The sequence below is a fragment of the Macaca fascicularis genome, chromosome 2 (assembly GCF_037993035.2).
Source record: "Macaca fascicularis isolate 582-1 chromosome 2, T2T-MFA8v1.1".
Taxonomy (NCBI): domain Eukaryota; kingdom Metazoa; phylum Chordata; class Mammalia; order Primates; family Cercopithecidae; genus Macaca; species Macaca fascicularis.
In genome coordinates this window covers 97,901,945-97,929,401 of record NC_088376.1, presented here as the reverse complement: position 1 = coordinate 97,929,401, position 27,457 = coordinate 97,901,945, and the positions used below count along the sequence as shown (strand labels likewise).

Below are 27,457 nucleotides of genomic sequence, written 5' to 3'. Positions count from 1 at the left end.
GATCTCTTGAACCCAGGAGTTCAAGACCAGCCTGGGAAACATGGTAAAACACTGCCTCTGCTAAAAATAATAATAATAATAATAAATTACCCAGGCGTGGTGGTGCACACCTGTAGTCCCAGCTACTCGGGAGGCTGAGGCTAGAGGATCGCTTGAGTCTGGGGGGTCAAGACTGCAGTGAGCTGTGATCATGCCACTGCACTCTAGTGTGGATGACAAAGGAAGACCCTGTCTCCAAAATAAGTACATAAATAAATAAAAATAAAATGATGACTGTGAAACAGTACAGTTTTCAACAAATGTTGGTTACTTGCTTCTTTCTTTTCCCCATGGCCAATCATTTGCCAGAAGCAATGAGGGAATGCTTTACTTGTAATAATACAGATAAGAGGGGCCTGCCGACAAGCTCCTCAACCCCTTCACCCCACAGCCATCACCCACTCTACTCTCTGAGCCTCAGTTTACTTCTCTATAAAAATGGGCATAAAAATACTATACTGATTAAGGTGATGATAGCTGTTGTAATAACACCCAATAGTTCCCCACTGCCAAAGAGGAGGACACTGGCATTCTGTGGGTGATCCTTCCTCTCGTGATCACGCAGCCACTCACAATATCTGCAGCTTCACCAACTCCCAGCCCTTCCACAAAATCAGAGGGTTCAGGAATTAATCCTAAAGTCAGAAAACCACCATTTAGTAATAACTGACACAAGTTACATTTGGGGTTTTGGGGGGTTTTTTTGTTTGTGACACAGTCTCGCTCTGTCGCCCAGGCTGGAGTACAGTAACGTGATCTCTGCTCACTGCAACCTCCACCTCCCAGGTTCAAGTGATTCTCCTGCCTCACTCAGCCTCCCAAGTAGCTGGGATTACAGGCGCCCACCACCATGCCTAGCTAATCTGTGTATTTTTAGCAGAGACGGGGTTTCACCATGATGGCCAGGCTGGTTTGGAACGCCTGACCTCAACTGATCCGCCCGCCTCAGCCTCCCAAAGTGCTGAGATTACAGGCATAAGCCACTGCGCCCAGCCACAAGTTACATTTGACTGTCAATGTGTTTCTATGTAAATTTATTTTTATTGCCTTTAGGTGGGTCGCATGGTCTCCTGTTGGCACAGTCGCCACCACTCCCTTCTGTGTTACATCTGGCTTGCTTCCTTCATCTACCAGCCTGGCTCTTGGAAACCTTTGGGTTTGATCCCCCAAGACCTCCTGAAGGCTCCCTCGGTTTCCACGCAGGGCTTCCATACTCAACCCCATGACCTCTGTCTTGCCCCCCCGTTAGCCACGAGGATCCACGACTTTGCCGGTAGCCCGAGCACACAGTGGCTCTGCTTTCTCTTTCTGCACATGGGCGAATGTTGAGCCCGCCCTCCGCCAAGCACTGCCTTGTCCTCACCCCAGTGTTAGTTTCGTTATTCTCGTGTGTGTGCAACTGGGAGACAGGGTTAACAAGCAATATCCTATGGAAAGTTGTGGTTTCACAGCATATGGGTAGATGGGTTTCACCAACTTTTAGAGTTGATCTTTATACAGTGTTGCACATTAGCATTTATACATTGTTTCCGAGGAGAATATGTCCAAATTCCAAACAACTGAATTCTGAATGAATCTGATGACCCAATCCCTTTATAACTTGAGAAGTCTGCCCTTGTGTGGTCCTTGATGGGACTTCAGAGCTGCAAGCATCCCTTGGTTAGGAGGCAGGATCGAAGTCCTAGTGTGGTGAAAAGCTCATGGACTTTGGAGACATACAGACTTAGATTTAAATCCTGACTCCACCACCTGTGTAATACCTGTGTGACTTTGAGCAAATTACCTAAACTCTGTGAAGTATATTTCTTTATCTGTAAAATGAGAAGATAATCTTTCTTAAAGTGTTGATATAAGATTCAACGAAAGTGTATGCCTTCAGCTCTCAGAGTGGCTAGGACATAATAGACACTCATAAATAATTATTATATTTGTTATAAGGAAGACAGGACAATCGATAAATAATATTTGTTAAATTTTTAAAATAACTCTTGTTTACGTACAAGTTCAACATAAAAGTAACACTTTTTTTGTTTGTTTGTTTGTTTTGTTTTGTTTTTTTGAGACCAAACTTTGTTCTATCGCTCAGGCTGGAGTGCAGTGGCGCAACCTCCACCATCCGGGTTCAAGCGATTCTCATGCCTCAGCCTCCCTAGTAGCTGGGACTACACGCACGCACTGCCACACCCAGCTAATTTTTGTATTTTTAGTAGAGATGGGGTTTCACCATGTTGGCCAGGCTGGTCTCGAGCTCCTGACCTCAAGTGATCCGCCCGCCTCAGCCTCCCAAAGTGCTGGGATTACAGGCATGAGCCACTGCACCCGGCCAAAAGTAACAATTTGTATTATGGGAAACTAGGGGAAAGAAGAAACTTAAGGAAACTAGAAATCAACCAAAATTTTTCCTCAGTGAAAACCTTTATTAACATTTTGGCATTTTTTTCCTTCCAATGTTTTACTACGTATATGTAGTTTACACAGTTGGGATTAGGCTAGATATAATGCTGGACATAATCCAATATTTTTCACTTAAAACATAATTTGTCTCAGTAAAAATTCTTTACAAATGCTAGTTCTAAAGAACTTAAAATTTAAAGGAATTTTTAAACTTCAGTAATTTAATTATCCATTTCTTAAATGCTGAACATTTTGCTTACTTCCATGTTTTTTTTTTTTTGCTCTCATAAAAAAATGCTTTCAAATAAAATCTTCAAAATTATATTTTATCTATATTTATGTTTATTTACTTAAGATGGTTTCTTAGGAGTTTTGCCAAGTAAATGGTGTGTACATTTTTAATCCTCTTGCAACACTCAGCCGGGCAGCCCGTCAGAAATGCTACGGCAGCCAAGGCACGGTGGCTCACGCCTATAATCCCAGCACTTTGGGAGGCCAAGACAGGCAGATCACGAGGTCAGGAGTTTGAGACCAGCCTGGCCAACATGGTGAAACCCCGTCTCTACTGAAAATACAAAAATTAGCCGGGTGTGGTGGCAGGTCCCTGTAATCCCAGCTACTCGGGAGGCTGAGGCAGGAGAATCGCCGAGATCGTGCCACTGCACTCCAGCCTGGGCGACAGAGCAAGACTCCATCTCAAAAAAAAAAAAAAAGGGAGAGAGAGAGAGAAGGAAGAAAGAAAGAAGGAAAGAAAGAAAGAAGGAAAGAAAGAAGGAAGGAAGGAAAGAAAGAAAGAAAGAAAGAAAGAAAGAAAGAAAGAAAGAAAGAAAGAAAGAAAGAAAGAAAGAAAGAAAGAAAGAGAGAAATGTTATAGCAACTTCTACTCCGAGATGGTTTAAAAATCATGTTATTGTCTTCCTGCTTACTCCCATGAGGAGTCCAAGACAGGACTACATTGCCAGAGTGTTCTGCTCTGTTACTTGGGAGAATGGACAATGTTTGAGAGCCGTTCAGTGTGCACTTCCTAACAGTGCCCCAGTTTCCTTTTAGTGAACCGTCTCTGCCCCTTGTGTAGTCTTGATGGGGCTTCAGAGTTGCAAAGGTCCCTTGGGTCGGAGAGAGGATGACAAGCAGTGTGACCGGCGGAGAAGCCAGCAGCAGGAACACCAGCATCCAGCAAGGTTCGGCCCCAGCTGCCAGGCGGAGAAAGGGCAGGCCCTGTGCTCTGCACTCCTGGAGCAGAGCCTGGGACCCCTCTATGCAGAAGACTCACCCTCAGCCTGAAGGCCTTTCTCTGCCGTGGAGCAAGCCAGCGCTGGAGCCTTTGGATAATCCCTTGGTCCTCCCTTTCTTCCCTTAATCTCAAATCCAGCACGGAGAAGGCACTTCACTCCAGAGAAGGTGACCAGCGCATGTCTGTCGAAATGGCCACGGAGGGTAACCGACAAGGCTTTAAGATGCGCCGCATAATTATCTCCTTTGGCTTTATTTCCCAAAAAAGCCCTGGGAAAAATCACCTGGCATGAGGCTGGAGCGATCCTTTCTTATGCTGGACTCATCCTGCCATCTAGTGGTGGGAGAAGGGAGATGGGAAGGGACAGGACACCTGGCAGGGGGCGGTTAGAGCATGATGAACCTGCAGTCCAGGAGGCCAAGGTCAGACACCGGGAACCGCCCAGGAGGCACCTCAGAACTTTGGGAGGCATATGAAGGAGGCAAGGGGAGGAATTATGCTCAAGAATAATTATAGCTGTTTCTTGGTTGGGCGCGGTGGCACACGCCTTTAATCCCAATACTTTGGGAGGCCGAGGCGGGCTGATCACCTGAGGTCGGGAGTTTGAAACCAACCTGACCAACATGGAGAAATCCCGTCTCCACTAAAAATACAAAATTAGCTGGGCGTGGCAGCACGCGCCTGCAAGCCCACCTACTCGGGAGGCTGAGACAGGAGAGAATCTCTTGAACTCGGGAGGTGGAGGTTGCGGTGAGCCGAGATGGCGCCATTGCACTCCAGCCTAGGCAATAAGAGCCTCAAAAAAAAAAAAAAAAAGAGAGAGAGAGAGAGAGAGAGAATAATTACAGCTGTTTCTTGAGCACTTACTACCTGGCAAAGACTATACAAACTGCCTCTCATGCTTTCAATCTTTTAGTCCTCCCAGCAGTCCCCAGTGAGGATGGGGAGACCAAGCTCAGAAATCAAGTAACTTGACCAAGTTCACACAACTTGTCAGTGGCAGAGGCAATCAAATCTAGGATTATCTGACTTTGTAGCTTGGATTTCTAGGGTCATTCCTGGAATCACAGGGAGAGATCTGCATCCTTTCTATTCCATCGCCCACACCCCCAACCCTAATCTACTCTTGGACAACAGAGGGTGCTCTTGTTCACTGAGATGCACGGCCCCATTTCCACCTTCTGTGCCTCTCTTGGGTCTCCAGGTCTCTACCCTGAACAACTGCAAAGGGAATCCTTTCCTTCCCTTGGCCTGGAGACTGTTGGGTAGGAATGGGAGAGGATAGTGGTGGAATCTTTTGTCCACTATTATTAAATATTAAAATGTCAACAAATATTAAATGTCTCAGACTAATTGGAAGTTCTTTTCTCTTCTTTGTTATGTGAGATTGAGGTGCCTAAAGTGCACAGTCTCATTTCAGATCAGCCACTGTAAAGTCTGGTTCTAAATCCTGGAAGGACTTCTCATGCTTTCCAGAAACAATTGTTGGGACTGATCCATGGCTATGCAGCCCTGGCCTGTCTCAGTCTTCTTTTTTTCTTTTCTTTCTTCCCTTTTTTTTTTTTTTAAGAGACAGGGTAGGCCGGGCATGGTGGCTCATGCCTGTAATCCCAACACTTTGGGAGACTGAGGCAGGCAGATCGCTTGAGGCCAGAAGTTTGAGACCAGGCTGGGCAATATAGCTAGACCCTGTCCCTACAAAAATACAAAAAGAATTAGCCAGGCATGGTACTGTGTGCCTGTAGTCCCAGCTACTCAGGACGTGGAGGCAGGAGGATCGCTTGAGCTCAGAAGTTTTAGGCTATAGTGAGCCGTGACTGCACCACTGCACTCCAGCCTGGATGACAGTGTTAGACCCTGTCTCAAAAAAAAAAAAAATGAGAGAGAGAAGGAAGGTCTCACTCTGTCTGGAATGCAGTGGCATGATCACAGGTCACTGAAGCCTCAAACTTCTGGGCTCAAGCGATTCCCCTGCCTCATCTTCCCAAGTAGCTGGGGCTACAGGCATACACTACTATGCCTGGCTGAGTTTGTTTGTTTGTTTTTTTTTTTTAGAAATAGGGTCTGGCTATGTTGCCCAGTCTGGTCTCAAATTTCTGGCCTCAAACAATCCTCCCACCTTGGCCTCCCAAAGTCCTGGGATTGCAGGTGTGAGTCACCATGCCCAGCTATCCTGGTCAACAAGAAGCAACCTGCCATCCCAGCAAACACACAAAAAGTCCAGGGGACCCTTAGGCCTGTAGTCACTCTCCACATGGGGGACCCTGAGGTTTATTTAGGAAACAGCAGTCATTCTTCCCATCTGGCCCACCCAGATGAGCAATAAGTCACCTATTTTTAGTTTAGGGTTTTGTTTTTCTTTTTCTTTTCCCTTTTTAGAAATTTATCCAGGCCTATTTCCCAGGGCTGAGCACTTAAGTTGCACTGAATCGATTGCTGGGGGCTTGGTATTTTGAAAAGGAGAGGGGTTGGTCCTCAAATGCACTTCAATTGTGATTGCCCCCCAAGAATCAAAATTTGTCTGCAACAACTTCAACATCATTTATTCAACACTTACCGCTTGGAGCTCTAAAACAGAAAAGGCTGTCTTTTGCCACCACCAAGTCTCCCTCTCCTGAGTGAGATTTCAGGCCAAGGGCTCTCACACAGGCTCCACCATCTCTGTCCTTGCTCAGGGGCTTCTATCATCACACGTTGGATAGTGGGGGATCCTCCATTCCCAGAAGAGGCCAATCTCTTGCCCTTAAAAAGTAGCAGTTGCTAGTTCTTTTGGGGGAGTAAGAACCACACCCCCAATACACACAAGCAATGCATCTGTTTATTTATTTACTTATTTAGAGACAGGTTCTTACTCTGTCACCCAGGCTGGAGTGCAGTGGCATGATCACGGCTCACTGCAGCCTCAACCTCCAGGCTCAGGTGATCCTGCAACCTCAGCCTCCGAGTAGCTGGGACCAAAGGAGCACAACACCATGGCCTGGCTAATTTTTTTTTTTTTCCAGAGACAGGATCTCATCATGTTGCCCAGGCTAGTCTTAAACTCCTGGACTCAGGCAATCCATCCACCTCAGCCTCTCCAAAGTCCTGGGATTACACGTATCAGCCACTGTGCCTGGCCACTCTTTTCTTGTAATAATAGAATTGATTATTTACTCATTTAGTCAATCAACATTTATTGATCACTTATTATGTACCAGGCACTGGGATAAGATGAGCGTAAGTCACTCACAGAAAGAAAGAAAACTAGCAAATAAGACGATTACAATATGATGTAAAAAATGCTAAGCCAGAGATATAGGAAGGTCCTATGGGGTCCTTCTGTCACCTCCTCTTGCCACATCCCTACCCTTCACAGGCCTTCCCTCCAGCTTCCTGTCCCCACTCCCCACTGCAGATCCCCTGGATTTTGCCTAGAGCTAAATGGGGAGATGGGCCCTCTGGCCCTGACCTGACTCCAACCCAACCACAAACTGGAAAGGAGCCTTTCTGAGAGGGGATCACTCTGAGAAGAAAACACATAGGAATGAAGCGAAGTCCACAAATGTGCCACCCGTGCTAGTGCTCAAGAAAAGTTTGCAGAATGGATAAATGAAGGATCAAGGAATTAACAGACAAATAACTGAATGGTGGCCCAATAGATGACTTCATGAATGAATCAGAAAATAAACTTCCAATCGTGAAGCAAAACTGAATTTTAGCATTTCCAGAGCTTGTGCTTGTTCATTGAACACCATGTTCCCCAGAAAATTCTCTACAAAGATGTTCATTTTTTAAAATTAAAACTACTTAAAAGTTCACTGGGAATTTTGTAATGCAGTTGAGAAAACTGGAGCTGCCTAGGGGAATTTCAGCGCTAGGGCTTGAAATCACTCACCCAGGAGAAATCCCAGTATAATCTGCCTTCCCATTAGTGTTAGGGGAGAAGCTCCAAGTTCCGAGGCTGCTCATTTTACCAAACAGGTGTACCACCCTTATCACTAACTAGCAAGTTAAATGTGAATCAGATTACTGGGTCCTATCACCAACACAGTGCTTACTACTGAAGAGGGGGCTGCAGGAAATCCTTCAGTGTTGCAAACAATTGCATTCCAGCATGTTCTGTCAACATGAATGTTGTGCTGTAAAGAGGAAAAGGATCAGAGAGGAAAGAGGCTGTGTGGTTCAGAGGCCTATCTGAACAGCTGATTTTCTACATGCCCTTGAAGGCTCCCTGGTTCTCTGAGATAAACTGGCTGAAGCTTTTGACTTTGGGATTTAGTCTGTGGGTGAGCTTGACATCTCGGTCCGGCTTCATTTGATAGAAACGACACATATCAGCTATTTCCTTCGCTGCAGGGAATCCCAGCTTCTCGAAAACTTCTGGGGTAATCTTTTTAAGAACAAATAAAAAGACAGAAAATGTTATAGCCCATACTTAAAATAGTTTGAAATGACATTATTCACCTTAATGATGATAGAGTTCCATAATTCTTTTTTGTTGTTGTTGTTGTTGTTGTTGTTGTTGTTGAGACGGAGTCTCGCTCTGTCGCCCAGGCTGGAGTGCAGTGGCGCAATCTTGGCTCACTGCAACCTCTGCCCTCCGAGTTCGAGTAATTCTCCTGCCTCAGCCTCCTGAGTAGCTGGGATTATAGGCACCCACCACCGCACCTGACTAATTTTATGTATTTTTAGTAGAGATGGGGGTTTTGCCATGTTGGCCAGCCTGGTCTCAAACTCCTGACCTCAGGTGATCCACCTGCCTCTGCCTCCCAAAGTGCTGGGATTACAGGTGTGAGCCACAGCACCTAGCCAGGTCCACAATTCTTTAGCCTAATTCCAAAATCCAAGAGACTCTAAAGCTTTTTTTTTTTTTTTTCCCCATAAGCCATTTGGCAGCAAACTGACCTTTTTGAACTAATTTAGTGGCAAACCTGATCTAACTATGTGAAGCTATTTACGGTCTTTAATTATACCATTTAGTGGAAACATTCAAATATTTGCCTGCAGAGATACAGATGTGTTTGATTACAGGTTCCTGTTCCAGCCCCTGCTGGTGATGTTATATAATACATGTAGACAATAACCTATCTAAAAGCTGAAAGATTCCTAAAGCTGAATTGTTTCTGGCCCCAAGCCTTTTCAATAAGGTACTATAGATCTGTACCAGCCTTCATGTGAATAGCACCTCGCAGTGCTTTTGCCTACACTTCCTCTTCATATTGCCCTACCAGCCCTCTGAAACCGTCCACCCACCTGGACCTCCATGTGGTGTCAAGATCCCCCATCTCTGGCACCAGGCTCTCCTTCTCACCTGGCTGATGGCCCATCCATACTTGCTCCCTTTCTTGGTTAGAGGTCTGTATTTTACCTCCAATTGCCCCAGCCTTTGCCAAGGCCAGGCCCAAGCAGAAATGGAGCCCATCCCACACCAACTGAGCTGCCTTCTGTCACCTTCCATAAAATCCACTCCTTGAATCCTTTCTAATACTAACTAGATCCATAATCCCCCCTACTGAATTAGCTAAAATCATTTCTATTGGATCCAGTATAATCTGTCTTTTGCCCTCAGAGATAAACTCTGACTTTGCAATTTTACTTGGCCTTTAAAAAAGTGACAGACACAACTTAGGTAAAGTGATGATTGTCACATGCATTCATAATGATGAGAAAATTAAGAACAACCTACATGGCTAACAATAGAGAAATGGTAGAATTAATTGTGGTACATCTACTATCAGAGCATAATGCAGTTTAATGTTTTTGGAGAAGTTTAACAAAATAGAAAAATTATCATTAACTGAAAAGGCCAGAAACAAAATGGTACATTTAGTGTTATTTTAATTGTATTAAATATATACATATGTATATGTATATATAAGTATGTGTATATATGTATATATTGAATACAATAATATGGCCATCTTGTGGCCAGATGCACCCTTCCCCGGAATTGTCAGACCATTCTATAGAAGTTCCAGCCTCTGATGCCCTACAGCTTGTGGTGCCAGAGAAGCTTCAGCTGCATTATAAAACAATTTGTATACCAAGAAGAGTCAGGGACCAAGTATATGACTAACAGATGCTAGTATTTATTTAAATACAATTTAAATACAATTATTGTATTTAATACATTATTGTGTATACATTATGTGTATTGTATGTATAAAATATACATACAATAATTGTATTAAATATATACATATATACACATACTTATATATACATATACATATGTATATATTTAATACAATAAATATGTAAGTATATGCTATAATATACGTATGTATATATAATACATATAATAAATATAATATACGTATGTATATATAATACATATAATAAATATAATATACGTATGTATATATAATACCTATATATACATACTTACATATACTGGAAAAAGACAAGAAAATCTGTCAAATCTTAACAGTAGCTATCTCTAAGAGATTGAACTATGTGTGATTTGTATTTTCTTTTTCATAATTGTCTGAGTTTTCTTCAATAAGTATTTGCTATTTTTGAAATCAGAAAAACATTGACAATTTGAAGTGAGTTTGGAAATAGAAGTCTGTGTGAGAAGCATGGAAGATTCTTCCATGTCTGTCTCCTTGAGTCGCTCTTTTGTCCATAACTTTGATATCAAATATACTTCAGTAAAATAAGGAATTCTTTTACTGCAGATTTTTGAAGGAAAGAGGCCTGTTCTGTTGTGTCTCACTTTCTGAGAAAACCATCTTCCTTTGGGGGTTAGACAGTTTCAATCAGACATTTCACACCCCCTTGAGGAGTTGGGAGGAAGTCAGACCGTGAGGGCTGGAGCGCCACCTTGTGGCGAGATGTACCCTTCCCCGGAATTGTCAGACCATTCTATAGAAGTTCCAGCCTCTGATCCCCTACAGCTTGTGGTGCCAGAGGAGCTTCAGCTGCATTATAAAGCAATTTGTATACCAAGAAGAGTCAGGGACCAAGTATGTGACTAACAGATGCTTGGAAGGTTCTGAGCAATTCAGAACAATGTCTACTGCATCCTCTGAGAATCAATACACACACTCATCCCCTACACTCACACTCTCTCTCTCCTTCCTTACAGGGTTCAAACCCACGAGACACAACGAATATATGACCCAAATGCAAATGGCCTGGGAGAAGGGTCACTGAGAAGTAAGTGTGCACCCAGGTACAAGGAACCTTGCAGATCCTCTTGTGAGCCCATCTTTGAGTGGGTGGCTGCCTTCTTGGGTATAGGAGTAACTTAATCTCTCCAAGAAATGTGTGTGTGGCTTCAATGAGATAACCAGATGTGGTTTTGTGGCTGGATTGACTCCTACACTGGTTTTCCAGAAAAAAAAAAAAAATCCTTTGCCTCCTCACAACTTCAGTACCCGAGGCTGAATTGGGAATCTAGATACCCCCTCTAGAAGCACAAGAGCTGCTGATCCAAACTTCTATTCCTAATTCTAGGAAATGTTCTAGAACATATGTCAACAAACCTTTTTTTATTTTTTATTTTTGTTTTGTTTTTGATACGGAGTCTCGCCTTGTCACCCAGGCTGGAGTGCGATGGCGCAATCTTGGCTCACTGCAACCTCCACCTCCTGGGTTCAAACAATTTTCCTGCCTCAGCCTCCCCAGTAGCTGGGATTACAGGTGCCCACCACCATGCCCAGCTAATTTTTGTATTTTTAGTAGAGACGGGGTTTCACCATGTTGGCCAGGCTAGTCTCAAATTCCTGACCTTGTGATCCACCCTCCTTGGCCTCCCAAAGTGCTGGGAAACAAACTTTTCTTTAAAGGCCTAGACATAAATATTGTAGGCTTTGTGGGCCATAAGGTCTCTATTGGAACTACTCAACTCTATCAGTGTACCCTGAAAACAGCCTGTTTTCTTTTCCTTTCCTCTTATCAATACCTGCTTGGGGAAATGGCTGGTAATGCTCAATATCACTAATTCTCACTCTTCTGTAAAAAGTCTGTCCTGGCCAGGCACAATTCCTTGGAGAAAATAACTTACCCCCAAGCCCAAGAAGGCAGCCACCCACACAAGGAGGCTATTCCTGCATGATTTATAGCATGATCAGTTGTTGAGGGCTTACTAAGTGCCAGACCCAGTGCCAAGCACCTGCTGTACAGATCTCATTTCATCCTCACAATGATCCCATGAAGGAGGTATAACAACTTTTTTTGGAACATATGAAGAAACTGAGATGGAGAGGGGTTAAGTAAATTACCAAGGATCGGAGCAGAGCCAGAATCTGCCTCCTTCCCATACTGCCTCTTTTTTGTTGTGTTTATTCTAGAATCAGCCAGGCCAGCCTTCTTGGTGCCCCCTCTATCTATACACAGTCGTGTTCCCTCAAGGACCAACTCAAGCCCACGTCTTCCATGAAACCTTCTTCCACTGTTTTCTGGTCACCTATAGCACTGATAGTCTGAACAACACAATTAAGCACCTATAGAGTTATGTGTTATAATGATCATGGTGACTTGATGGGCATCAACATTTTCACTCCAACCTTGCTGCGAATTCCTTAAAGTAGCACTGGGTTCATCACAGAGACTCGATACATCACTGCTATGTGCCAAACACTATGATAAGCCCTTTAAATATATTCTCTGTAATTTGCACAGGAACACCCGAAGTAGATACTATCATTCCCCACTTTGCGACTGAGGAAGCTGAGGCTCAATGAAGCTAAGTGCCTTGTTCCACATCAGCTAGTTCTGGTCGACCGAGGTGGTCAGCAGCAAGGGCTTATGAGAGGAGTTGGGACTGTGTGTGTGAAAAGGCTGTATCTCAATCTTCACATTCTAAGTTCTTTCCACTCAAAAGTAATTTTACTTTTACAAGTCAATTAACCCTAAGCCAAAGAAATAAAGCTGTATGGGAGAGATTCTACTGCTGCAATCAACGAAGTTAGATTTATGCAACCACAGTCCTTCTCAATTTCTTCTGAAAGTTTAAGTTCAATCCTGCCTAAATCCACAGTCTACCAAAATTTGTAAGTCAGTGGAATGTTAACCAAGGTAGTCTCTTGTGATCACATGGATGTTCCCCTAAGAACTCACCTTTGCATCTCGGACTTTCTTCCCCAAAACCTTGGACAAAACATCAGCATATTGCTGTACTGTTAGTGCTTCTGCACTGAGCCCCACGGCCTTGCCTAAAAATTCCTCTGGAGAATTAAAAATGTTAGAGACCGCTGCTCCAATATCAGCAACAGAGATACCATCCATTGGTACATCTCCCATTGGCACAGCTAATTTAAAAAAAAAAAAATAGAAAAAGATAAGCAGTTAATTATATCACATCCTTGGTAGGTCCCACCAACCCAAACTAATCAATCACTTAAACAAAAGGTGTGGGAAGGCAATGTAAAACCCAGTGGCCACAATCTATACACAGTTACAAGGTTTTGTTTGAGAAATTACAGGTCGAGTGCAGTGTCTCACACCCGTAATCCCAGCACTTTGGGAGGCCGAGGCAAGCACATCACCTAAGGTCAGGAGTTCGAGACCAGCCTGGCCAACATGGCGAAACCCTGTCTCTACTAAAAATACAAAAATTAGCCAGATGTGATGGTGCGTGCTTGTAATCCCAGCTACTCCGGAGGCTGAGGCAGGAGAATTACTTGAACCCAGAAGGCAGAGGTTGCCGTTAGCCGAGATCGTGCCACTGCACTCCAGCCTGGGTAACAGAGCAAGACTTCATCTCAAAAAAAAAAAAAGAGAGAGAATACTACAGTGTATGGATATTGATTAACAAGAGCAACTATTTACTAAATATCTGCTGTATGTAAAATATGATTAAACATATCTCCAGCCAAAACTTCTGCTGAATTCCAGACTCATGTGTCCCACTACGTACTCAAATCCTTACTTGACTGTTCTATAGACATCTTAAACTCAACAGACCCCAAACTGAACTACACTCCCCAACAACTTCCCTACAGCCTCCCACCTCAGCTAATGGCAACTCTATCATTCTGATTTCTCAGGTCACAAATCTTGCAGTCAGCCTTGACACTTCTCTCACATCCCATATCCTGTTTTTTTTTTCTTTGGAAATCATATGCACGATATGTACAAAATCTGGCCACTTCTCATCATCTTCAATGCTACCACCCTGGTCCAAGCCACCATCATTCGTGACTTGAGTTATTGCAAAATTTGTCTCCTTGTTTTCACTCTTGCCCTTTCTTTTTGTTTTGTTTTGTTTTGGTTTTTTTTTGTTTTTTTGTTTTTGTTTTTGTTTTTTTTTTGAGACGGAGTCTTGCACTTTCGCCCAGGCTGGAGTGTAGTGGCGCGATCTCTGCTCACTGCAAGCTCTGCCTCCCGGGTTCACCCCATTCTCCTGCCTCAGACTCCTGAGTAGCTGGGACTACAGGCGCCTGCCACCAAACCCAGCTAATTTTTTGTATTTTTAGTAGAGACAAGGTTTCATCGTGTTAGCCAGGATGGTCTCGATCTCCTGACCTCATGATCCGCCCGCCTTGGCCTCCCAAAGTGCTGGAATTACAGGCACCCACTACCATACCAGGCTGATTTGTGTATTTTCAGTACAGACAGTGTTTCACCATGTTGTCCAGGCAGCCTGTCAGAAATGCTATAACAGCCAAGGTGAAGTGGCTCATGCCTTTAATCCCAGCACTTTGGGAGACCGAGGGGCGGATCACGAGATCAGGAGATCGAGAGCATCCTTGCTAATACGGTGAAACCCCGTCTCTACTAAAAATATGAAAAAAAAAATTTTTTTGAGACAGAGCCTTGCTCGTCACCCAGGCTAGAGTGTGCAGTGGCGTGATCTCAGCTCACTGCAACCTCCGCCTCCTGGGTTCAAGCAATTCTTCTGCCTCAGCCTCCCGAGTAGCTGGGATTACAGGCACGCATGCTCAGCAAATTTTTGTATTTTTAGCAGAGACGGGGTTTCACTTTCTTGATGAGGCTGGTCTCAAACTCCTGACCTCATGATCCACCAGCCTCAGTCCCCCGAAGAGCTGGGATTACAGGTGTAAGCCACCGCGCCTGGCCAAACTCTTGCCCTTTCATAGTCTCTTTTCAACATAAAAATCAGAGTGACCCTGTAAAAAACTCAGCTCAGGTGAACGTTACATCTGCTCAGAACCTTCTTTTTTTTTCTGAGATGGAGTCTCGCTGTGTCACCCAGGCTGGAGTGCAGTAGTGCAATCCCAGCTCACTGCAACCTCTGCCTCCCAGGTTCAAGTAATTCTGCCTCAGCCTCCCCAGTAGCTGGGATTACAAGCACCTACCACCATACCCAGCTAAATTTTGTACTTTTAGTAGAGACGGGGTTTCCTCATCTTAGCCAGGCCGGTCTCAAACTCCTGGCTTCAAGTGATCTGCCTGCCACGGCCTCCCAAAGTGCTAGGATTACAGGCGTGAGCCACCGCACCTGGCCCTGCCTGCTCAGAACCTTCTGATAGCTCTCTGTGTCTCTCAGAGGAAAAGCTAGTTGTTTACGAAGCTTACACAACCAGACCCTCTGTTAGTTCTGACTTCACCTTCTACTACCCTCCCGTCCCTCATTCTATTTCAAACGATCCTGTCACCTAAGCCTCCTGAGTAGCTGGGACCACAGGCCACCCCTCCCAGCTTCTGATGAGTGTTAATTCTGAATCAAGGAAGAAAGCCTGAATTGTTGTCATTGGTATTTCCACATTCCATCTACTGCACAAAGGCCAACTCTGACCATGGCCACAGAAAGTGTCCCCAAAGGGAAGGGGAATGCCAGCCAGTGGACCAGCAGCATTGGAATTACCTGGAGCCCTTGTTAAAACTCCCAGGTGTCAACCCAGACCTATGGAATTGGACTCTGTGCAGGTAGGGCCTGGGAACCTGTCTCCCAGGCAGGTCACAGTCCCTCTAAGCTCTAATTCTGACCATGGGACCCAGATCAGAAGAACACTTTTCCTCCATTGTTGCCACAGAAGGTCAGATGGATGAGCTAGAAGGGCTCTTAGAAGTCATCCTGAGGCTGGGCATGGTGGCGCACACCTGTAATCACAGCACTTTGGGAGGCAGAGGCGGGAGGATCACTAAAGCCCAGGAGGTCAAGACCAGCCTGGGCAACAAAGAGAGACCCCACTTCTACAAAAATAAAATAAAATAAGAATTGGCCAGATGTGATGGTATACCCCTGTAGTCCTAGCTACTCAGGAGGCTGAGGTAGGAGGATGCTTGAGCCCAAAAGTTCGAGGCTGCACAGTGAGCAATGAAACCCAGTATGGGCGAAAGACCCACTGCATTCCAGCCTGGGCAGCAGAGACCCAGACTCAAAAAAAAAAAAAAAAAGTCATCTTGTCCAATTTTCCCATTAAACCTGAGGAAACTGCCAGCCATGGTGGCTCACACCTGTAATCCCATTATTTTGGGAGGCTGAGTTGGCCGGATCCCTTGAGTTCCGGAGTTTGAGACTAGCCTGGTCAACATGGTGAAACCCTGTATCTATTTAAAAATGCAAAAATTAGCCAGGTGTGGTGGCGGGTGCGTGTAATCCCAGCCACTCAGGAGGCTGAGGCACAAGAATCGCTTGAACCCAGGCTGTGGAGGTTGCAGTGAGCCAAGATCATGCTGCTGCACTCAGACTGGGCGACAGAGCAAGACTCCATTTCAAAAAATAAAAATAAAAATAACCTGAGGAAACTGAGGTTGGAGGTCACATAGCTAACTCCAGTACTTACATTAAGGAGGCTCAGTATGTTAAGATTGGAAATGTAACCCTTTGTGCTTCTGATCCCAGATCTAGTTCTCTGCCCTAGAAGAGCAATTTAGTGTAGTGCCCTAGAGAAGCCTAGGACAATTTGGCATCCCTCTCAGCACTTCACACAGAGCTAAACACATAGAAGGCACTCAAATGGTAGGTGTCCACTGCAGAGGGGAAAGAAGGGAAAGAGGGAGGCAGGTGAGTGGAGAGGAGGGCAACCAGGTGCCCGGTGAGCTTTCATTTCGTTTTACCCAAGGTGTAGTAATCTCCATCAGAGGCCTTCACGGGCCGCCACGCCGTGAGAAAGTTTTCAAAGTAGGCCGCCACGCGGACACTGGTCGTGGGGATGCCAATGGACCAAAAGTACTCCTCCACCTCGCCCTTGCTGTCAAAGTGCGGCACCTGCAGCTTGCCATCCGTCAGCCGCTTGACGTTCTCCAGGCCGCTGTAAACCACGTGCTTCAGACCCAGATGCTTGGCGGTGTCTGCCACCAGCTTCCCCTGAGGGTCAAAAGTAAATCCTCATATAGGCCGCTGTATTTGTATTTGCATTCGGACAGATATTCAGAGCAGAATCTCCTCCACTCCCCTCTCCCTCCCTGCCCCCTGCTTTTTTTTTTTTTAGACAGAGTCTCATGATTTCCACTCACTGCAACTTCTGCCCCCTGGATTCAAGTGATTCTCCTGGCTCAGCCTCCCGAGTAGCTGGGATTACAAGTGGGCACCACCACGCCCAGCTAGTTTTTTGTATTTTTTAATAGAGATGGGGTTTCACCATACGGCCAGGCTGGTCTCAAACTCCTGATCTCAAGTCATCTGCCTACCTCGGACTCCAAAACTGTTGGGATTACAGGCCTGAGCCACGGCGCCAGGTCCACCCGCTCCTTTTCTTATTACCCTCATCCCTATGGAGAGGAAGCTCTACCAGCCTCAAAATATATTCAATTTACCTTATGAGAGGCCACCACACCAGCATTGCTGAGCAGAGGCTCCACTCCAAAACCCCCAACTCCTCAGCCTGCTCCCATGGGGGCTGTCAGCAGAACACCGGAGGTGGGGGAGTAGTAGAATAAGAAATTAGGGAGGAGGCAGAGGAGAAAGGAACCCCAGATACCTGTCTGAAGCTAAGAAGCAACCTGGTGGCAACTGGCCAGGAAGAGATGGCCTTTTTCTCTGGGCTCAGTGTCTTTGTGATCAACTGCAATCGCATTTATTTATTTTCTATAATTGTGTCTAGTAATGGACTATATCTACACACCATTTGGATATTGAGGGCATAATGGAGGCGTACATACACACACACAAACACATAAGTATATATATTCTCTTTTTTGTGTGTTTTTAGGTCCAAATTTTCCAAAGCACTTTCATCTCTCTCTTCTTTTTTTCCTTCCTTTTTGCGTTTTCTTTCTTACTTTTCCTTACAAAACCTCATGCAGCAGGCAGAGAAGACATAATTGACCTGGGTTAGCAGAGGCAGGAAGTGAAGCCGAGAGGTGACTTGTGCCCCTCCGTTTCCTAGTAAGTGAATATCAGAAGTAGAATTCAAGTCTCCTAAAATAAGCCCTTCCAGAGTTTATCACTAAAACACAGGCTGTGAATGGTATCATTAATTCAAGAGACATTCCTGGAACAGTTTGATCCTGCTCTCGATTGTTTGAATTGTACCATTTCTTCAAGTGGCTAATACCATCCATTATATTTTTTTAAATGTAATCTTCATTTTTTCTCAAATGTATACACATACATAGTTTAAAATTTCAAATAGTACTGTCATGGGTTGGGAGGGAATGGATCTTATAGTGAAAAAGAAATTCCCAAGAGGCTGAGATGGGAGGATTACTTGAGCCCAGGAGTTCAGGACCAGCATGGGTAACATAGTGAGACCCTGTCTCTAAAAAAATAAAATAAAACAAATAAAATAAAATAAGTTCCCTGTGCCCCATGCTGATTACTGTTCTCCAGAAGTAACACTTCAATTTCATTTAGCTGTTTATTTTTGTAAATGTTTATACCACTAATTCTCGATTTTTTCAATTTGAAATATCATCAACTAAATTCCTACTATGAAAGATGAGGATTTAATTATTCTCTCTCACTCACTCGCTCTGTCTCCTCTCTTACTCACTCACGTTGTCCACCAGCACCACCACCACCACACATATACACAATTCCCTTTTTTCATTCTCCCAATCATTGTTTTTGGCTAGATCAATATTTAGTGCTTACACACAGCTGAAGCTGAGTTATGTGATATTCTATGGTTACATTTATTTCTTCTTTTTCTTTTTTTTCTCTTTTTTTTTTTTTTTTTTTTTTGAGACGGACTTTCACTCTTGTTGCCCACACTGGAGAGAAATAGTCCGATCTTGGCTCACTGCAACCTCCAACTCCCAGGTTCAACCGATTCTCCTGCCTCAGCCTCCCAATTAGCTGGGATTACAGGCATGCACCACCACGCCCGGCTAATTTTGTATTTTTAGTAGAGACAGGGTTTCACCATGTTGTTCAGGCTGGTCTCAAACTCCCAACCTCAGGTGATCCATCCGCCTTGGCCTCCAAAAGTGCTGGGATTACAGGCGTGAGCCACTGCGCCCAGCCTACGTTTACTTTTTCTACAAACTTTCATTTTCCCTGAATTTAATTTACTGTGGGTTTGTTTGCTCATTTATTTCTTTTTCTATGTTCCCATCCCCAAATTATCTATCTGAAGTGTAAATGAAGTGTAAATTACATCTTTATTCTTTCCGTTTCACTCTCAGACTAGCCTCAAATTTGGGGATACCCTTGCTACCACCCCCCATGCCATGTACAAACAAATAGTGAGAAGTACATAATCCAATGACTAGCTTCATTAAACGGTCACTCTGGAATATTCAAGGTCTTGAGACCTAGACAGATGCTACATAACATTAATTTTACAAAAATACCTTTAACAAGTACTTAAAGTACATGTTTTTTATAAATGCCAAAGGGGATGTAAGACATATATTTGCCCAGATTGAAGGCCTGTCCCCTTCTAGGAAGGAAAGAAGCTGCTAGGGAGGGTAAGAGGAAAGGGCTCAAAGGAAAAAAGAAAGAATTTGGTTTCTACCTGAAACACTTCCTTATCTTTGTTGAGAGCGTCCCAGAAGTTGGTCACCAAGAAGACCCCATAGGCACCTTTTAAGGCACTGTCCACGGATGCTTTATCATTCAGGTCACCTTTTACCACCTCAGCTCCAAGGCGCTGGAGCTCCAGGGCTTTTGGTCGAGTTACATCCCTGGTCACTGCTCTCACTGCAAATTTTTTGCTCTCCAAAATTGCCCTGGCCACAGAGCCACCTTGAGCTCCTGCAGGGTCAAGGGAAGAAGAAACACAGGAAGGATCAAGAAGAATGTTCACTGAAAGAAGGCCAGAAATCCCATGATTCAGAGTAGAGCTGCTGTAGTACCTACTTCAGAGGGTGCTACATGGCACTTCACATATCCCCATGGCTTTCAAACTAAGTTCTTTGTGGCCTCTTAGGAGGCATTTTTGCAGAGGACATGGGAAGAGAGAAGTGGGAGAGGCTTGAGGCAACAAGAAGGGCAAGTGAGCAGGGTGTCAAAATTAGGGATGCCCACAGGTTCTCCAAATTCAACAAGGGAAATTATTCTACTTTTACCTGGTTGTAGATCTTATGTTGGGGTTATTCAGACAATTCATCAAAAGAAGTTCCTGTGCGCTCTCTCTCTCTCTCTCTCTCTCTCTCTCTCTCTCTATATATATATATATATATATACATATATATATATATACACACACACACATATACACACATATATATATATATTTGTTTTTTTTTTTGAGACGGAGTTTTGTTCTTGTTGCCTAGGCTGGGGTGCAATGGTGCAATCTCAGCTCACTGCAACCTCTGCCTCCTGGGTTTAAGCGATTTTCCTGCCTCAGTCTGCCGAGTAGCTGGGATTACAGGCATGTGCCCAGCTAATTTTGTATTTTTAGTAGAAGCGGGGTTTCACCATGTTGGTCAGGCTGGTCTCAAACTCCTGACCTCAGGTGATCCACCCACCTCGGCCTCCCAAAGTGCTGGGATTACAGGCATGAGCCACTGTACCTGGCCCTGGTTTATATTTTTTTAGAAATTTAAAAACTTGTAAACATTTTTTACCACATTCGAGGCCGATTATGATATGATCATTACTTGCCTGATTTATTCACCCTGCAAATATTTATGGAATATCCTGTGATATAGGCCAGGTGCTATGTTGGGTTACTAACATTTGGGCTCCTCCATCACATTGGCTGGATACCTGTCCTGGATACTTTTTTGTGCTTCCACCTCCATATTCACTTTCTCTGTTCTACTTAGTGCACTCAACAGTTGATCCTCATGGAGTCCCTCTCGTGCCCTCAGGTTGGGTCTAGGCAATGAGAGACATCAGCCAGAGACCCAAGGGCAAGAGAGATGACCCCTTTCACATCGCTACTGTCCCCAAGTTCTGGTCATCTCTCTTGCCCTTTTCTCCTTCCTCTTGTTGCTTACTTTTTCCTTATTGCTGTCTTCCTTGTCCACTGTTTTTAAATTGTTCTCAGCTTCTCTGAAGGAGTGTGGCACCTGTTTCTTGTGGGACCCCAGTTAATACACCACTGATAACCCTATAGGAGGGTCAGGGGTTATTCAGTGAGCTCTGTCTTTGCACACAGGGTTTCATAGTAAATTTCATAGTAAATTGTCTACTAGTAAATATGAACAGTCAAAGTTCATCATATGTTTGAGGAAAGCCTCCAACATGAAAGGCAAACCCAAAATAAACAAACTGATGGAAACAGAAACAGTCCAGAGAACTGAATAAAAAAATTAAAAAGAATTAATATCCTCTGGGGCCGGGCACAGTGGCTTAATCCTGTAATCCCAGCACTTTGGGAGGTCGAGACTGGCTGATCACTTGATGTCAGAGTTTGAGACCAGTCTTGCCAACATAGTAAAACCCCATCTCTACTAAAAATACAAAAATTAGCCAGGTGTGATGGCGAGTGCCTACAATCCCAGCTACTTGGGAGGCTGAGGCAGGAGAAGCATTTGAACCCGGGAGGCAGAGGTTGCAGTAAGCCAAGATCTCGCCATTGTGCTCCAGCCTGGGTGACAGAGCAAGACTCTGAATTAATATCCTCTGAGATTAGAAAAGGTTTTGCATTCCAGATGCTATATCAGCCCAAAAAGAGGAGAAGAAGAGACAAGAGAAAGAGAGCAAGCAAGAAGGAGGAAAATAATTAGAAGATCAAGCCAGGGGAATTACAGAATGAGAAAACAGATGGAGGTATTGAAATTATCTAAGAAAATAGTAATTTCTCTGAGTCCAAGGATATTAACTGAGCTTCCAAATTGAGAGGTCACTGAGTGCCCAATACATTGACAAATGAATTCCCACTTTATGCACATCACTGTGAAATTGCAGAACACTGGGTGCTGGTTTGGATATTTGTCCCCTGCAAACCTCATGTTGAAATGTGATTCCCAATATTGGAGCCTAATTGGAGGTGTTTGGGTCATGGGAGCAGATCCCTCATGAACAGATTAATGCCCTTCCTCAGGGGTGAGTTCTCATCTATTAGTTCCTTAGAGCTGGTTGTTAAAATGAGCCTGGCACCTCCACCCTTCTCCTCTTGCTTCCTCTCTCTCTCCATGTGATCTCTGCACATGCCAGCTCCCCTTTACGTTCTATCATGGGTGGAAGCAGCCTGAGGCCCTCATCAGATGCAGATGCACAATCTTGAACTTCCCAGCCACTAGAATCATTAATCAAATAAACCTTTTTTTCTTCATAAATTAGAGAAAATAAAACAAAACCTTTTTTCATCCCTCCTAGGATGGCCATTATATGGAATCATTCACAATTAAAAAGCAGGTGAGTTGAATATTTTACTCTGACTTTATAAAATAAAAACCTAAACAAACTGAAGTACCTTCTATTTGAGTATAATTTGTGCTTTTGGCAGGGGGGTGGGGGGTGCTGGAGTAGGTGGGGTGGGTCATGGTCCTTGAAAAGGATTTTTATAGGAAAGTTTCTATTATTGTCCTGGGACCATGTTTGTGAATGACTCTTACATCCTGTGCTATGCCCTGGGGATGTAGTGGTAAACAATAGCAGGTTTGAACATGTTGGATATACGATAAAATTTATGAAAGACATTATTAATAGGTTGGATTATGGCCTAAAGAGTTCAAGGATTTACCCCAGATCCTAGAGCTGCTTAGGTAAGGATTTCAGGATTCAAACCTGAAAGTGGCACCTGCCTGCACAGAGCTTACAGACTAGCAGGGGAGATCATTAAAGAGCAATTATAATACTGTGTAATATGTGCTATTAGGGGAGGGGGAAAGGGATTGAGAGAATACAGGCTCCAGAGGAGGACTTAAATGGAGCATCTAACCCAGACTAGAGGGAGGCTTCCTGAAGGAAGTGGTAACAGAAGTGAGCCCTAAAGAACAGGCAAGAATTAGGAGAGGCATGTGGAGTGTGCTGCATGCAAAGAGGATTGCAAGTGCTTTATTCCAGAGGTGAGAGAGAAGGCAGTGAATTCAGAGAACTGAAATCAGTCTGACTGAGAACTGCAGGTCAATGTCACACATGAGGCTAGAGAAGTAAAATAGGTCTACAGGGCTGCACTTTGTTCTGGGAACAGGAGATTTTATGAAGTTAAGCAGTATGTTCAGAATTACACGCTGGGAAAGCGCTCTGGTTAATAGAGAGTGTGGAATAGGATAGAGAGACCACAGGCAAGGGTACAATTAGTGGGCTTTAAAATAATCTAGGTAAAGGTTGATGATGACCTGTGCTAGAAGGGGTTATTCAGGTGGAGGGAATAAGGCAAATTTAAGAGATACTCAGAATATTAAAGGATACATTTTTAAAGAGTAAATAATAATTTATACACACACAAAATGAAAGTGTCAAAATTCTATTTAACTCATTAATTAATGAGGGAACCAGTACAATGTTATAAGAAAAATTCAAAGAACACACATATATGTAGGCAATCAAGAATGCCAAAATGCTAAAACGAATGTACAATTAGGGACAAAACCAGTCAATATCCTCTAGGCAATGATCGATTGTTGTCTACCAGACACAATTCATTTGCATTTCTTTTTTTTTTTTTTTTTTGAGACAGAGTCTTGCTCTGTTGCCCAGGCTGGAGTGCAATGGCACAGTCTCGGCTCACTGTAACTCCCACCTCCTGGGTTCAAGCAATTATCCTGCCTTAGCCTCCCGAGTAGCTGGGACTACAGGCATGCGCCACCACGCCTTGCTAATTTTTGTATTTTCAGTAGAGACGGGGTTTTACCACATTGGCCAGGCTGGTCTAAAACTACTGACCTCATGATCAGCCCACCTCGGCCTCCCAAAGTGCTAGGATTACAGGCGGGAGCCACTGCATCTGGCCTTCATTTGCATTTCTATGGTTAAGAATCTGTTGCGTTATTATGTATTTGCTACAATTTATAGAGTTATAAATATCTTAAAAACAAGGAAAGGCTCACAAAACTGATAATGGTGCCTTGGGCACGGACATCCAGTCTTTTTTTCCAATTTCAAAGTCTTTCACTATTTTCCTTGACAAGATGATATCAACAGGATTTTGGTGATTAACTGGATGTGGTGATGATGAGCACGAAGGATTGAGAGAGAAAAGTCAAGTGACCATTTATTCAAAGAGGCTGAGGGGGCATTTAGCAAGATGTTGATGTTGGAACAGAAGGGTACCATGAGAAGGTTTTGGAGGCAAGGGAGTCTGAGATGTGGGGTCAGGGAAAGGATGCATGGAGAAATATAGGGTTGAGACTAAAAACTAGAGGGGCTTACATCTTGGGCAGTAATGAAGGAGAACGGGAATGTGATACAAGGTGGTAGTAGCTGGCTACAAGGTTTGAAAAATTAATCAGATTTGAAAGATGATTCTGTTTAAAGGTAGAACATGGAGAGAAGGCAAATGAGTGTGGAAAAAGCTTCTAAGAGGGAGAATGGAAAAAATCTGAGAGAGATTTAGGAGACAGAATTAATAGAGTGACTGGCCTCTCCCAAAAATCTTATCCAATTGCCTCCCCAGTCTCTGGATGCCTAGTTGGCAATTCAAGTTTAATGAGACCAATTCAAGTTTAAGGAGCTCCTGACCTTCTCCTCCTCCCCACTGTCTCCCATATTTCAGTGAATCTCAACTTCATTCTTCCAGTTACTCAAGCCATAAAACTTTAGAGTCATTTTCAACTCTTCCCTTCTTAACCCTGATGTCTGCTCCAAAACCAAATCCTGCCAACTCTGCTTTTAAAACCTCCACAGAATCTAACCACTCTCCACAACCTCATTGCTACCACCCTGGTCTAAGCTACTATCATCTTGCCTATTTTATGACAACCGCCTCCTAACAGGTCTCCCTGCTTCAGTTCTTACCCCCTATAGTCCCTTCACAAAGCATAAGCTAAAATGATCCTTTTAACACCAAAGTCAGGTCATTCCTCTGCTCAAAATCCTTTAATGCCTGCATGCTGTTGCAATCCTGCCATCCCAGCTACTTGGGAGGCTGAGGCGGGAAGATCACTTGAGCCCAGGAGTTTGAGGCTGTGTACTATGATGGCTCCTGTGAGAGTCACTATACTCCAACCCAGACAACACAGTGAGACCCTGTAGCTAAACACAAACACACTGAAAAAACCAAACCCTTTGATCACTTTTCTCTTTCAGGAAAAGCCAACATCTTTACCATCACCCTAACGCTTAATAGAGTCATCCCTGACCCCATCGCCTCTTCTCCTTTTAATATCATACTTGACTGTTGATTTTTGATAATTTATTTCGCTCTGCTTCCTGTTTTAGCCCTTGACTTCCTCCAGACAAATTCCTGTTCTCATAGAGCTTATATTCTAGTGTGGAAAGACAGGCAGAAATAGAAGAAATCAAGTAAGGAAGGGAGCCAGACATGGGCAGGGTGGAAGCAGAGTTGCAATTTCAAATATAGAGGTCTGGAAAGTCCTCATGGAAAAGGTAACATCTAACCAGAGACCTGAATGACATGAGGAAGAAAGCAATGGGTAACTGTATTAGCCCTTTCTCACGCTGCTGTGAAGAAATACCCAACACTGGGTAATTTGTAAAGAAAAGAGGTTTAATTGACTCACAGTTTCACATGGCTAGGGAGGTCTCAGGAAACTTACAATCATGGCAGGAAACACCACTTCACAGGGTGGCAGCAGAGAAAATGAGTGCCCAGTGAAGGGGGAAGACCCTTGTAAAACCACCAGATCTCGTGAGAACTAACTCACTATTGATACGAACAGGAGACAGGGAAATACTGGGTAGAAGAGGGCAGTTCCTGGCAAAGGCCCCACCCTCAAACCTGGATACCTGCTGCCCTAAGTGAGAAATAAGCATTCCTGTTTTTGCACCCCAAAAGTTGCCTTTTGGCCTGCCATGTTCCCTATCCTGTACCCATATAAGCCCCAAACCCCAGGCTCCAGAAGCAGACTAGGAGACGAGGAGACAGACAACAGAATGGTGCAGCAGAGGAGAGAAGAGAAGGAATGTCAGGAGGAGTTTGGCTGGGGATGTTCGGAGAATTGGCCAGACTCCAGGGGAAGATCATATTCCTACTCCATCCCCTATCTAGCTCCCCATCCATCCCACTGAGAGCCACTTTCACCACTCAATAAAACCCCTGCATTCATCCTTCAAGTCCATGTGTGACCCAATTCTTCTGGGATGCTGGATGAGAGCTTGGGATACAGAAAACTGTCACACTAGCCCCCTCCTTTTGCAAAAAGGCAGAGGATTCACTGAGCTGGTTAACCCTTAAACTACTTGCGGATGGCAAGGCTAAAAGAGTACACTGTAATACATGCACACTTGGGCTTTGAAAGTTATAGACACCCACCCTTAGATGCTGCCATAAGGCGGAAGCCCAAAAGCACTTGCCCCAGTTCCTGCACCTGCCTGTATGCATGCTCCCCCTCCCTTAAAGGGTTTCAGCTTGCAGTGGCAGAACAGAGAGCCACACCCCCATCGCACATCTTGTGGCAGGGGACCAGAGAACTCTCCCGTTTCACTATCACGAGAACAGGATGGGGGAACCACCCCCAAAATTCATTTATCTCCACCTGGTGACTCCTATGACATGTGGGAATTACAGGAACTACAATTCAAGATGAGATAGTAACAGACGGAGATCATTCTAGGTTGAAGAAGCAGCCAATACAAAGGCCAGAGCCTTGTACTGTGGGGGTGTTTTGGAGGAACAGCAAGAAAGCCAGGGTAATGAAGCAAAGTGAGGGAAGAGTGGCAGGAAGAGAGGTCTGACAAGGCATTTCCAAGGCCCTGTTGCAGGGCATTAGCAGGACTTTGCACGTTACTGGGAGTGCCATGGGGCTGGGAGTTTTTAGAGGGTTTTGAGCAGAGACCTGACATGATCTGACAGTTTCACATGGATCCTTGGGAGGCTGAAATGAGAATAGATTGAAGGATAATAACTTGATTTGATTTACATTGTGCAAAGATGGCTCTGACTGTTGAGGAACAAACTGTAAGGGAGCCAGGAAGGTAAACTCCCCGCACACTCCATCCTTGCAGACCTCCTGGAAGATTGGTCAGGCGCTGGATATTCACTCCAAACCCACAGGCGTCTCACACTTGTACCTTTTGCTTATTAGGAAGTGAGTGGAGAGAAGACTTCAGAGTATAGCTTATGTTGAAACGAAACTTACACCAACAAGTTAGCCCCATGATTGGGAAAGGGAGATAACGTCAGTGTCCTTGTCCTGCTGAGATCAAGTTACAAATCAAATCATGCCACCCCTTTACCACATCAAGAACTAAAGCAATAGGATACTTTAAAAAATTTCTTCCAAAGGGCTCTTTGTTCAGCCCACTCTTGCAGGCTCTGAAATTACAAACAGGAAGACAAGAGAGTGAGCAAAGTCAGCAGGGCCTAAAAATTAAAGACTTTTTACCTGTTGCTCCAAACACTGTAATTACTTTCTTGCTGGCCATGTTACCAGGAAAAGAGAGAGTCGGTGGAGTAGAAGAACTTTCCATGGAGCAGCAACACCAGCCGAAAT

General features: G+C 44.2%; 1 protein-coding gene across 1 annotated transcript; it reads right to left on the bottom strand.

Moving 5' to 3' along the window:
• Positions 1-2,435: 2,435 nt before the first annotated feature.
• On the bottom strand, positions 2,436-27,457 carry LOC102124408 (nmrA-like family domain-containing protein 1). The gene is made up of 5 exons (XM_005546603.4): positions 27,350-27,457; positions 19,462-19,700; positions 16,619-16,868; positions 12,713-12,903; positions 2,436-8,036 (listed from the first exon to the last, which is right to left on the bottom strand). The coding sequence occupies exons 1-5, from the start codon at positions 27,432-27,434 to the stop codon at positions 7,857-7,859; spliced, it is 945 nt and encodes a 314-aa protein (XP_005546660.3). The 5' UTR covers positions 27,435-27,457; the 3' UTR covers positions 2,436-7,856.

Coding starts and splice junctions, on each gene's coding strand:
- LOC102124408 (XM_005546603.4), bottom strand. CDS start 27,434: ATGGAAAGTTCTTCTACTCCACCGACTCTCTCTTTTCCTGGTAACATG. Junction 19,701..27,349: donor TACAGTGTTTGGAGCAACAG/GTAAAAAGTCTT, acceptor TTGACCCTGCAG/GAGCTCAAGGTGGCTCTGTG. Junction 8,037..12,712: donor AGAAAGTCCGAGATGCAAAG/GTGAGTTCTTAG, acceptor GTTCTTAAAAAG/ATTACCCCAGAAGTTTTCGA.